The 13,981-nt window shown below is 34.3% G+C and overlaps 1 protein-coding gene across 1 annotated transcript; it reads left to right on the plus strand.

The window, feature by feature from the left end:
- The first annotated feature begins 1,580 nt into the window (after window positions 1-1,580).
- LOC107024874 (serine-aspartate repeat-containing protein I-like) lies at window positions 1,581-4,277 on the plus strand. Its single transcript, XM_015225808.1, has 3 exons — window positions 1,581-1,774; window positions 3,547-3,638; window positions 3,841-4,277. The coding sequence occupies exons 1-3, from the start codon at window positions 1,581-1,583 to the stop codon at window positions 4,275-4,277; spliced, it is 723 nt and encodes a 240-aa protein (XP_015081294.1).
- Window positions 4,278-13,981: the final 9,704 nt, after the last annotated feature.

Here is a 13,981-nt window from a genome sequence, read left to right on the forward strand (position 1 = left end):
TGTTTACGTTTATGTGCAAATTCATGTTCACATAGATGTTGTATGTTAATTAGACGTTCACGTTCACATTCACATTAACACTCATGTAGAAGTTGGCATCGACAATTACTTTGATGTCGATGATGACGTTTACGTTGATGTTTATGTTCTTGTTGCCATTTACATTGACGTTGATCGTGATGTTGAAATTGATTTGACATTTACGTTAAAGTTGACGTTGACGTTAAAGTTGACGTGCAATTTGATATTGACGTCGACATTCATATTGATTTTGACGTTTAAATTGACGTTCATGTTTTCAATGATTTTATTATTGACATTCACGTTCACGTTCACGTTCACGTTGACATTTACATTTACATATTCACGTTACATTAATGTTCACATTCACCTTTACATTGACGTTTACATTGACGTTGATGTTGACATTCACGTTCATATTGATGTTGACATTGACATTGAGGTTCAAGTTCAAGATTATGTTGATGTTCACGTTTATGCTTACATAGACGTTCATTACATTTCTGAATAAAACAATATATTACATTTACCTTTAATTTTATGTTGACAATAATGTTAATGTTATGTTGACGTTGATATTCACAATTACATAGACATTAACATTCATGTTGTCATTGAACTTTATGTTGATTCTGATGTTGACGTTGACGTTAATATTCACGTTGATGCTGACGTTGACGTTGACGTTCAAGTTAATATTCACATTGATGTTCACGTAGTCATTAACGTTTACGTTGACACTAATGTTGATGTTGACATTCACGTTAATGTTGATGTTCCCATTAACATAACATTGACATTTACATTGACGTTCACATTGATGTTGATGTTTACGTTTATGTTCATGTTTACATTGTTGTTTAGGTTGACGTTCACGTTGACATTTATGTTTAGGTTGACGTTGATGTTGATATTTACATTAACGTTCACCTTTATGTTCACATAACATTGAAGTTGAAGTTAACGTTAATTAGACATCCACGGTCATATTCACATTCACAGTCACCAAGACATTGACGTTGACATTGACTTTCATGTTGAGATTTACCTTTACATTCTCATTGACATTTATGTGGATATTGATGTTGAAGTTTAATTTGACATTCACGTTAATGTTAAAATTGACATTCATATTGACATTGACGTCGATAAACATATTGGCATTGACTTATAGATTGATGCTCACGTTTTCATTGATTTTTATAATGATGTTTGACGTTGATGTTATATTTAACTTTAACATTCATATTGATGTTGACATTTACATTCTCGTTACGTTGACGTTCACTTTTACATGTACATTAATGTTGTCGTTGATATTGACATTTTCACGTTGACGTTGACGTTGACGTTCAAATTATATTGACATTTACATTGATGTTCAAATTCAAAGTTATGTTTACGTTCACGTTCAAATTTATATTGACGTTCATTAAATTACATTATATTTCTGAACATTATAATATATTACATTTACATTTATCTTTTTGCTTACGTCAACATTCATTTACGTTGACATTGACATTCACATTGAAGTTGATTTATACGTAGACATTGATATGGATATTGATGTTAACAATGAGGTTGGCGTTGACATTCACATTGACATTGACGTTGATGTTGACATTCGCGAAAAAGTGGATTATTACGTTCATGCTGATGTGGATACTAACGTTACCATTGACATTGACGTTGAAGTTGACGTTTATATTTACGTTGACGTTTGCATTTATATATTTACATTGACATCTACGTTCGCGTTCACATAGATGTTGATATTCACCTTGACATTTTCATTAACATTCACTATCACATTGACGTTGATGTTGACGTTCACGTTTCCTTTTACATTGACATTGATATTGACGTTGATGATTATGTTCACGCATATTCACGTATACGTTGATATTTATATTGATGTTAATTTTCTCGCTAACTATTACTTTTACATTGACGTTGACCTTTATGTTGACGTTGATGTTGACGTTTATGGTTATGTTGACATTGAGGTTGACGTTTACGTTGACGTTGTCATTCACGCTAATGTTGACCTTGATGGTTAAGTTAATAATTACGTTGACGATCACATTTACATTGACGTTCATTGTCATTGACGTTAATATATACATTATCATTGACGTTTACGTTAACTCTTATATTCACGTTGACATTTATGTTAACGCTGACATTTATGTTTACGTTGATGTTCATATTTATATAGACATTCACATTCACGTTGAGATTAACATTCACGCATTCATTTAAATTTATCGTTGACGTAGAAGTTGACGTTCACATTCATGTTTATGTTGATATTTACATTCACATTAACAGTAATATTTTTGTTGACGATCACATTTACGTTTATATTTATATTGATGTTGACATTAACGTTCATACAGTCATTTACGTTTACATTGACATTGATGTGGATGTTAACGTTCATATTGACCTTCACGCTTATGTTGATGTTTATATTTACATTGACACTTATGTTTATGTTGACCTCATGATTACGTTGACTTTCACATTGACATTGATACTAATTTTCATTCACTCATTGACTTTTGCATTAATGTTGATGTTGAACCTAATGTTAATGTTGATATTGTCATTTACGTTGACGTTCAAGTTCATGTTCACGTTCACATTTATGTTAACATTGACGTTAACATTCACATTCATATTTACGTTGACATTCACGTTCACGTTTATGTTATTGTTGACGTTGATGTTGATGATAGTGTTGAAGTTAATGTTAATTTTCATGTTGACATTGACGTTCAAATAATGCTGATGTTAACATTGAAATTGACATTCACATTGATGTTGACACAGTCGTTGAAATTTACATTGACACTAATGTTGATATTGACGTTCACATCCAAGTTGACGTTCACATTGACATAGATATTGATGTTTACATGGACATTCACATTGATGTTGACGTTTACTTTTATTTTGACATTGAAGTTGACATTCACGTTGTCACTCACGTAAACATTTATTATTAGGTTGACGTTGATATTTATGTTTACGTTCACATAGACATTTATATTGACGTTGACGTTGACATTTTCGTTGACTCTTACTTTGACGTTGATGTTGATGTTTACAATCACATTGACGTTTATGTTGAAGTTGACATTCATGCTGATGTTGACATTGACATTGATATCGACGTTCACATTTATGTTAACGTTGACGTTGATGTTTGCATTGACCTTTTACATTCACGATGATGCTAATGTTTACATTTATGTTGATATTCATGTTTACGTTGACGTTGACATTGAAGTACATGTTGACGTTCACCTTAAACTTCATGTTGATATTGATTGATGTTAATGTCAACACTGATGTTTACGTTGACGTTCAAATTTTCTTTAACATTGATAGTGACGTTCACATTGAATTAGATGTTAACAGTCTCGCTGTCATTGACGTTTACATTGATGTTGATATTGATGTTGACATTAATATTTCACTTTACTATTCCTGTTGATATTGACATTGATGTTCAAGTTATGTTGCTGTTGACATTGACATTGACGTTGTCGTTAACATTGATGATTACGTAGTCATTGACGTTTATGTTGACAATAAAAAAATATCGCGTTCTTTACTTTTACATTGACGCTGATGTTAATTAATGTTGACGTTTATGTTCACATTCATACTATTTTTGACGTTTACGTTGACGCTAGTGTTGACGTTGACGTTAACTCTTATGTCGATGTTCACCTTGATGTTGACAGTGATTTTCAAATTATGTTGATGTTAATATTGACGTTGATGTTCACATTGATGTTTATGCAGTCGTTGACGTTTACAATGACACTATAGTTGATCTTGACGTTCACATTAACATTGAAAATGACATTTATGTTTACATTAATATTGATGATGAAGTTTACGTTAACGTTCATATTGACGTTGACATTTGCATTGTACATCAAGTGGACGTTCATGTTAACATTTATGTTAAGGTTGACATTGATATTTACGTTTTCGTTCACATTTACTTTCACATAAGTATTGACATTGACGTTGATGTTGACATTCTCGCTGACTCTTACATTAACGTAGATGTTAATGTTTACAGTCACGCTGTCACTTATGTTTACGTTGATTATGATGCTGACGTTGACATTAATATTCACGTTGACATTTACATTGATGCTGACATTGACGTGAAAGTTATATTGACACTGACATTGACATTGATGTTGACGTTTACATTGATTTTCACATAGTCGTTGACATTTACGTTGATGTTTATGTTGACACTAATGTTGCTGTTGACATTCGCGTAAATGTTGATGTTCATAATAAAATTAACTTTGTCGTTTATGTTGACATTTACGTTGACGTTCACGTTGATGTTGACGTTTCCGTTTATGTTCACGTTAACGTTTTCATTTATGTTATTGTTCACGTTGAAGTTTACGTTTAGGTTGACGTAGATGTTGATGTTTATGTTTACGTTCACGTTCATGTTCACATAGACATTGACAATGATGTTGATGTTAATTAGACCTTCACGTTCACATTCACATTTACAATCACATAGAAGTTGACGTTGACATTGACTTTCATATAGACATTAATGTTCAAGCTAACACTAACTTTTATGTGCTTGTTGACATTTATATTGACGTTGTTGTTGATGCTGATATTGAAGTTGACTTTGACATTTACGTCGACCTTAAAGTTGAGGTTCACATTAACGTTGACGTCAACATTCTTATGATGTATATGTTGATGTTCACATTTACATTGATTTTGATTATGACGTCGACGTTCACATTCACTTTGTCTTTCACATTGACGTTGACATTCACGTTGCGTTGAAATTCACTGTTACATTTACATTGACGTTGACGTTCACATTGACATTCACGTTGATTTTGACGTTCATATTCATATTGTTGTTGATGTTGAAATTGATGTTCAAGTTCAAGGTTATGTTGACGTTCACGTTAATGTTTACATTGATGTTCATTACATTACGTTACATTTCTGAACAGTACATTACTTTATATTTTTTTATGTGTACGTTAATGTTAACGTTCACACGACGTTGACGTTGACATTCACATTGACGTTGATGTTAATATTGACATTGACATTGATGTTCACAATGATGTTGACGTTGATGTTCATGCTGACATTGAAGTTGATGTTCACATTGACATTGACGTTGACGTTGACGTTCACAAAAATCTCGATGATTATTTTTATGCTGGTGTAGACGTTCATTTTAGCATTGTTGTTGACGTTGATCTTGACGATTACGTTTACATTGACAATTATGTTTATGTCGACGTTGATATTTATGTTCACGTTCACATAGACATTGAAATTCACCTTGACTTTTACATTGACGTTCACTGTCACATTGACATTGACGTTCACATTCACATTTACATAGACGTTTACCTTTATGTTGATGTTGATGATTACATTCTCATAGATGTTCACGTTCAGATTCATGTCGACATTTACATTGACTTTAACATTTTTACTAACTCATACGTTCACGTTGACATTGACGTTTATCTTGACGTTGACGTTGATATTGACGTTTATGTTTACATTGACATTCACGCTAATGTAGATGTTGATGTTGACGTTTATAATTACGTTCACATTTACAATAACGTTATCATTGATGTTAATGTTCACTCTTATAGTGACGTTGACATTCTTGTTCTCGTTCACGTTGAAGTTTATATTAACGCAGACATTTACGTTTACATTGATGTTTACATTTATGTTGATGTTCATATTGACGTTGACATTAATGTTCACCTAGTTTTTTACGTCTACGTTGATGCTGAGGTTGACGTTAATGTTCAAGTTTACACTGACGTTCACATTCACGTTGACGATGATGTTTATGTTGACGTTCAAATTTACATTGAAGTTCAGATTGGTGTTGACAAGAACGTTCACACAGTCATTTATGTTTACATTGACATTGATGTGGATTTTGACGTTCATATTGACGTTCACACTTACATTGACGTTTACATTTATGTTGACACTGATGTTTATGTTGACCTTCATGTTTACTTTGACAACCACATTGACATGGACACTAATGTTCATGCAGCTTCTGAGTTTTATGTTGACGCTGATGTTGACACAGACGTTAATGTTGATGTCGACATTGACGTTCACATTCACATTGACATTCACATTTACGTTGACGTTCACATTCATTTTCATGTTGTTGATGATGTTTACATTGATGCAAGTGTTGACGTTAACAATGACTTTCACGTTGAAGTTCAATATAAGTTGATGTTAACATTGACGCTTATGTTCACATTGATGTTCACGCAGTCGTTGATGTTTACAATGACAATAATGTTGACGTTGATGTTCACATTTATGTTAACGTTCATATTGACATAGAAGTACTCCTTCAACGACTTATTGTTGCAAGAGATTTGGTCCAAGTTCTCTGCAATCTCTGCATATGTGTACTCACCATAAAAACAACCCGCAATAGTATCAAGCGTTGCCTTATTATATCATGTTGGCCTTATAGAAGTACTCTTTCAAGGACTCGTCATCAATGCGGTTGTTAGGGACATTGCTCACGTTATTAGTAAATCTTTCCCAAGAGCTAATCACTAACTCTAACAACCCTAAAAATTGATATGCTAAGTAATGCTTATTGTGTCTAGAATGTCAACTAATAGATCGGTTTCACACCGATTGATGCGCATAGAACCCGACCTTAGAACCATTGCTACATCGAAGCCAACTAACATGGGGAGTTATTTGAGCTATGAAAGTTTGATTCCAACAATGTAGGCTCTCTAATACGATGATTTACATGTAAGAGTCTTTACTTGACTTAAAAAGGTAAAATCATAGGTTTGGAGGGTGTAGAGGTAAAATGGTCTTTTTCCAGGCTAAACGTAGTATCGTAATTACCCTAAATATATAACTAATTATTTAATTAATAAGGTGGAGGGCCATTTTAGGGCGAGAGGGCCGAAATTGGGTTCTTGAAGTGAAGTCTTTTTCCACCCGTGTTCGAACCTAGATGGAAGCAATGAATTAAATTGTTTTTAATTTAAGTTGGCAAATTAATGTATATAATTTATATTTATTATTTATTAGATTATTTAAAATAAAAGGAAATCATATTTTTAATGATTAAATAAAACATTATTTGACTAAGTCGTAAACTAGACTCCTAAGCCTAAGGAATTTCTTCTCCCCCACACTTATCTCTCTCACGTCTCTATCACTCCCACTCACGTTTATCTCTACCAAATAACGTACAAACACAGTAGGTAAACCAATGTTCTTCACACTTGAAGAACTCACACCGAAAAATATAAATAAAGCTAATCAAACACGTAAGGCAAAGAGAGGTTTTTTCTGTCAAGTTGGTGTTGAAGCTCTTGGATTTGGACGTGTGTTTGGAGGGGTTCTTTGGGTACCAAGTTGATCTTTGAACGTCAAAAATAGATGGGTTCTCTTCTCTTTTGGTCCCTATCACAAGAGATCCCTTAAGGTTCAGCATATTCATTCCGAAAACTAGGATTGTTCCCCATTGCATATCCGTGTCACTAGCTACCTTAGAATCATAAATTGGTTATGTTTTTAGAAAACTAGGGATGAAACGTGTTTTCGTTATGAATATGTGTTTATATGTATGTTTGGAATTATGTGACTTATGTTGATGTTTCCGAAAATGTAACTACGTGTGTATGTGGTGGTGCCGTAGCTATTATTCATGGTTTAGGACTTTAAATGGCATGATATTTTTATATATTTTTAATGTACACATGTTCATGTAAATGTGCTGTTCATATGAGTTGAGATGTCGCTGATTTGAGGGATAATCTCTTGGCTTAACGAATCCATGAAAGCGCAACTAAAACGTTCTAAATGCACTCTGAAATAACCCTAAGAACCAAGGTGTAACTTGATTAAAGGATGTTGAAAAATTAAATGAATTTCGGTAAGCAAAGAGGGTTCAAAATGATGAAAAAAATAAAATAAACAAGTGAGGTCATGGAGGATTGAACCCGTCGCCTCACCAAGTTAAAAATCATGAAAATAAAAAAGTAAAAAGAAATGTGGTCAAGGGGATTCGAACCATGGTATTTGCTGGAAAATATAACTTAAAAGAAAAAATAATAAATGAGAGGAGTGGGATTCGAACCCACCACCTCTCAATAAGATTTAAGGAAGAGTAAAAGAAAACAATAAAATATGAGGCATGGAAATCGAACAAACAACCTCTAGGAAGTGTAGGAGCGTAAAGAAAATCAATGAAAGCAAATGTGAGGTGTGGGAATCGAATCTGCGACCTCTATGCAGTGAAGAAGAGTCAAAGGAAATGAAAGAAAATAAATGTGAGGCGTGGGAATCTAACCCTTGACCTCCTATGATGATTTACGGAGAAAAAATAAAAGAAATTAAAGACGGGCTATGAGGGTTCGAAACCATAACCCATCGGCCAGATGAGACAAATTTAAAGGGAATGAAAATAAAAAGTAAACTAGGTTGTGGGGGTTCGATCCCACATCCTGTTAGTTAAATTAAGCAAAAAATGAAGAGAGAAATTAAGGGAAAAATAAAATTAAGGCGTTGGGGTTCGAACTTGAGTCCCCAAGCCGTATGGATCAACCAAAAATGAATATTAAAAAAATGTAAGTGTTGTTCAAGAGACTTTAAAACATGTTTCCCTTGCCCAAATTCCATATTGATATATAAGTCATACGTCAATTAAATGTTCAAGAATAATGCTGCCTACTTAGATCAAAATCGAGATCTTGGCATACGTACAAGATGCATAAGTCTTGTACTACATAATCTTAGGAAGATATGAGTCACTTAAACGAACTACAAAGTTCCCCATGACCAAATGAGGCAAGCCTCAAATGATGCACATAATGAAATGAATGATACCAAAGGTGTTAGGATAGGATAATCAAGAGGAGCGACACATAAGTAATGACACTAGGTCATTCTTGATCATTGCAAAGTGAACCCGATGAAAGTCTTAAACTACATCCTAGGTATAGTTGGTGTTTACACTAGCCTATGAATTAAATTAGATGAAGTAAGTATGAATGACTAAAGCAGACTCTGTGTTTGCTAAAGAAGGCTCCCTAGTTAAGGTCCCATATGTTGAGCCCTCATTTTTGGGAAGTCTTGATGCCAACTGCATGATTCCAAGGTCTCATGGCATATGAACGAATGATATGAAAGAGGTTATGTGCTATATGCAATATGTAATGTTCTATGTGCAAGATGTTATGTGTTGTGTGCAATATGATAAATATGATGATGCATGTTACTCTCATGGCATGACTTTCCTAATCCAAATTTGGAAAGCTCACTTACTTTCCTAATCCCCATTTGGCAAATCCACTGACTTGACTTACCATAATCATGTGGTTAGGAAAATGCTGTTCTTAATCATGCATGTCCTTAGAATGTGCTATTATATACCCATACTTAGTAAAAGCGTGTACTAATCCCATACAACTCTAAAATTTTTGGTGCAGACACAGGTGGACGCTAGAGCTACAGGTTGACGCTGAAACTATCCGGACGTGGAGCATTCATCCGAACTTATTAGGACCTCATGCTTTCAAGGATGCTTTCTCACTATATTATAGATTAGTTATAGGATTAATCTAGTACACTAGTTCCACTAGTGTTTCTTTCCATATTTGTTCAGACCTTGTATTGGTGCCCTTTGGCACGAATACATTTAATGATATATTAAACTATTTTTTTTTTCATTTTATGTTCTTAATGTTAGATGGTTGATGGTGAACGTATATGTATTTATGTAGAATTACTTACATGCATAATACGAAACAAATGTTCAAATTTTCCTCTAAAATTAAGCTAGATGAAGTAATGATGACGTATGTAGGCTTGTCTGCAACCTCTAAGAGGTCAATGACGCCGGTCTCGTCTGGATCTAAAAATCGGTCGTGACACAAACTCCCCAGGTAATGCCATAAAGTTGTTCACTCTAAATTTTTTGTTGAGCTTTTTGGAAACCGGGTACTAACGTGCTAGAAACACATCCCTCAATTTATCCCATGTATAGATAGAATTCCAGGGCAACTTAGTAAACCATATTGCGGCCTCTCTGGTCAATGAAAGAGAAAATACTCTTAAACCGATGATGTTCATATCAATGTCTGGCTTCCTTACACAACTCTTGCACCCCAACTTCAGTTTGGCGATGTGAGCATGTGGATCCTCATATAGTAGCCTTAAAAACAAACCCCTTGTTGTGAGCATCTGCATCAAGCTACTTGTTATCACAAATGTGTGACCCTGCGGTAGAGGAGGTAGGACAAGAGTCCCATTTGAATTAGTGATGTTAATTTTTCCCTTATAGAACTCTAGAGGGCGTGGGACAGGAGGTTGTATTCTAAGCATAATCAACTTGTTTTCCGCATATAACACTCAGGAAATTCCGTGAGTTCAACTAGATATTAATACATCAATTAATGTTTAAAATGATATTTAAAGACCTATATTAATGTAATAAACTCATTTGGAAAAGGGTAGAGTGAAAACGACTAAGAAAGACCTTAACGTCCGAAAACTAGCTAATTTCAACAAGATGACGTCCCTATGTTTGGTGAATGTTTTGAGGTTAAAATGAAGTCCAAAACTTGTAAAGCTACCTTTTTTAGGTAGTATGTAGTGCAATCGTTCCAAACATCCTTTAACTACACCCCAAGGTCCATCCGAAGGGTCATTAGGGAGGACACAACCATGTGTGTGAAGTCTACCTTGCAGCGTGCGAGCAGGCAAGATGTGGAGGTGTGGTGCGCGACGCGAGCTGAACATGAGGTGTTCTGCCTAAATATTTGATATCCAACCTCGCTACACAAGTCTTACACGCACCTCACTGCCTCAACTCAAACTTGAATAAAACTGATGAGATTTGGCCCTGCGACGCGCAACTACTTCTCCAAATCGTTAAAGTCGCATTTTTGGTTATTTATGTTATTAAATGGTATTTTGGGTAATTCATAGGAATACTATATATTGATATTAGGTCAGTTTTAGACCACTTTGACATGTCCCAAACCAGATCAAACCAATTTTCTCTCATTCTCTCAAGAACATTCACTTTTTCAAACACCATTGAAGAACAAGAAGAGGTTAAAGAAGAAGATGAAGACCCCAAGTTTTTCATCCAATTTTCGTGGATTATTCATATATAAGGTATGGGTTTTTCACTCTTGGGATTCCTTTCCCCAAGAGGTCCTTTAACAATAAATTTTAAAGAACTTCAATTCTAGGGTATTTACTCTACAAAATAGATTTTCTCCCTAACCCTAGATTGATGATTTTTAATGAAAATTAAGTGCTTTCTATAGTCTATTACACACGATTTTCGATGAATAATTTCGTGTGAAGTATGTTCTTTTCTACGTGATGGTTTTGTATGATGGTTTCTACTACTCGATATTATGAAAACGTGGGGTTGGACCTAAGACTAGAATGAACTCTTAAATCACCCTTATACTTAACCCTACATTATGCACTGATCTTGTATAGGATTTGAAGAGTTGTTTTTGATTATTATATTGAACTCTTTCAGTATGTTATGGCATAAATGTTTTAAATTGAACAAAGTTCTTGAAATAAGGTCCTTGGATAAATCATGATGTTATATTACGAAAGTATGTATGATGTTGTTATGTGTAAATGTTGGGATATGGACATGTTATTTTGTGATATCATAAAAGGAACATGATAAATGCAAGTCACTATATTCTCTTGTGTGCTTCACACAAGATGACTATGTTATGTTAATCTTACATACGAAGGGTTATGATAAAAGGAAATTCTCATCTAATCACAAAGATATCATGATCATGTTTATTCAAGGATTTAATCTCCTATGACCTATGATAAGTTTATCATAAAATACGATTTAAAGGTTATTTCAAGAAAGGGACTTAAGCTAAGCACTGATGAACTAGATATTAGAGGTGTCCTTTCCCTAGCGGGAAGGTAGGTTCACAATGACTCTCATTAGATTGAGGCTGCCATGTAATGTGCATCTATGGGTCTCTAATACATCTTCTAGTTCTTGAACTATGTTTCCACCATAGGATACTAGGTAGTTGAACCACCAAGAAAGCTACGTCATGTTAGGTGCTACTTTCGTCGGTAGACCAACTTTTTCTTTGTGGGGTTTTATGACACCAAATTCCATGTTTAGCTCACATGGTCTATGTCAGTTAAGGCGTATGTTGCCTCATGTAAAATGATAGACAAGTAAATGTACGTTGATTTGGATGAATTGAGGAGTCTTCCTAGTAGAGGTAGTGTTATGAAACTCTACCTAGACATTGCAAAAGTTGATTCTAAGGGAAGTCCTAGGAGATTGTTCTTATGAAATATGACAACATGAAAAATATATGCATATGATACATGATGATATCTGACATGATGGTTGTAATTATGATGAATACGTTATTGGGTTATATTGCTATATAAAGTGATGACTAATTATGTTACAAGTTATATGAAGCAAAACCTTACTTATTTTCTCCTATCTTATCTACTTTGTTGTGTTGGGTTATGGCGCTTTACATAACCATTGCACTTGTAGGTTGCGGATGAGATCATTGGTAAGTGTTTTTTGTATGCTATGTTATATTATTTATTGAAAATGAAAATTTAACATGATTAAATGATAATATGTCTTTAATTTTAATCATGCTTTATGTTAATGTAATCCTTGACTTGCATATGTGCTATTGTATATTCATTGAATACGTTCACATGACTTAGCACGTTTTCAAATGAAACGATAAATGATCCTTTTTCATGCATGTACTTATATGTTATGTGCGTATACCCATACTTGGTATATGTGGCATACTAACCCCATTACTTTATCTTACTACAACTGTAGGTTACGGCCATTGAAGTTAAGGAGGTCGATTTAAAGAGTCTTGGAACTCTTTCTCCATGTTTTGGTAGGTCCTCATGTAAGGAATATACTATTTCGATCATGTTTATTTGGATTCATTTGTATTGAGGCCTATATGGCATATTGACTATGCATTGGCTAAGTCTAGATTTGCACTCTTTAGATTGTTTTATATATGTGAGACTATTTCTTAGAATATCGTATAGTTTATGAATGATAATTATGAAGTATAAGTATACTTCAAGTAGAATGTAAAAGTTTTTTATTTTACACAAATTTTGACTGATGACATGTTATCACGAAAGCTCAGAGGCTTGTCTGAGTCCTCTAAGAGGAAGACGATGCTGCTTTCATTCGAGAAGTACTCTCCGGGTATTACAAACTTGGTATCAGAGCATGAGGTTAAATATCTTTAGTATCAATATCTCATTAAACCACGTTACCTAGTGACTTTTTCATGGTTGTGAAGCGCGCCACAATTTTGGATGAGAGGCTATGTGATGGCTAGGAAACTTCTCTTTTCTTGATACTCCTATGTTGTGCCTTTAGAGTTTTGACACTATGTGTCGTTTAGCATCTAATCTCTTTCTTGTGGTTATTGGCGATGAACACAATAAAGACATACACAGAAGAGTAGGAGACGACATTGCGAATACGGGAGCTACTCACCAAGGCAATCGAAATGCTCCCCAAGTGCAAGCTGCTGCAAATGATCAAATTCCGATGAATCCTCCAGATATAAAGGATGGTGAGGTGAGTGCAGCCTGCTTCAAATGGCCCAAGACATCACCACCCAATCTCAAGCCATAACGTGTCAATCTAACAGGGAGGTTGTTCCTCCATAGAACTAACATGCTAGCACTATGTCTAGCCATTTGAGAGACATTACGAGGATGAATACTCCAATATACTTTGGATCGAAAGTAGATGAAGACCCCCAACATTTCCATGATGAGGTTTACAAAATTTTGTTTTTATAGGGGAGTGCATACTACTGAG

Source organism: Solanum pennellii, chromosome 7, assembly GCF_001406875.1.
Source record: "Solanum pennellii chromosome 7, SPENNV200".
NCBI classification, from domain to species: domain Eukaryota; kingdom Viridiplantae; phylum Streptophyta; class Magnoliopsida; order Solanales; family Solanaceae; genus Solanum; species Solanum pennellii.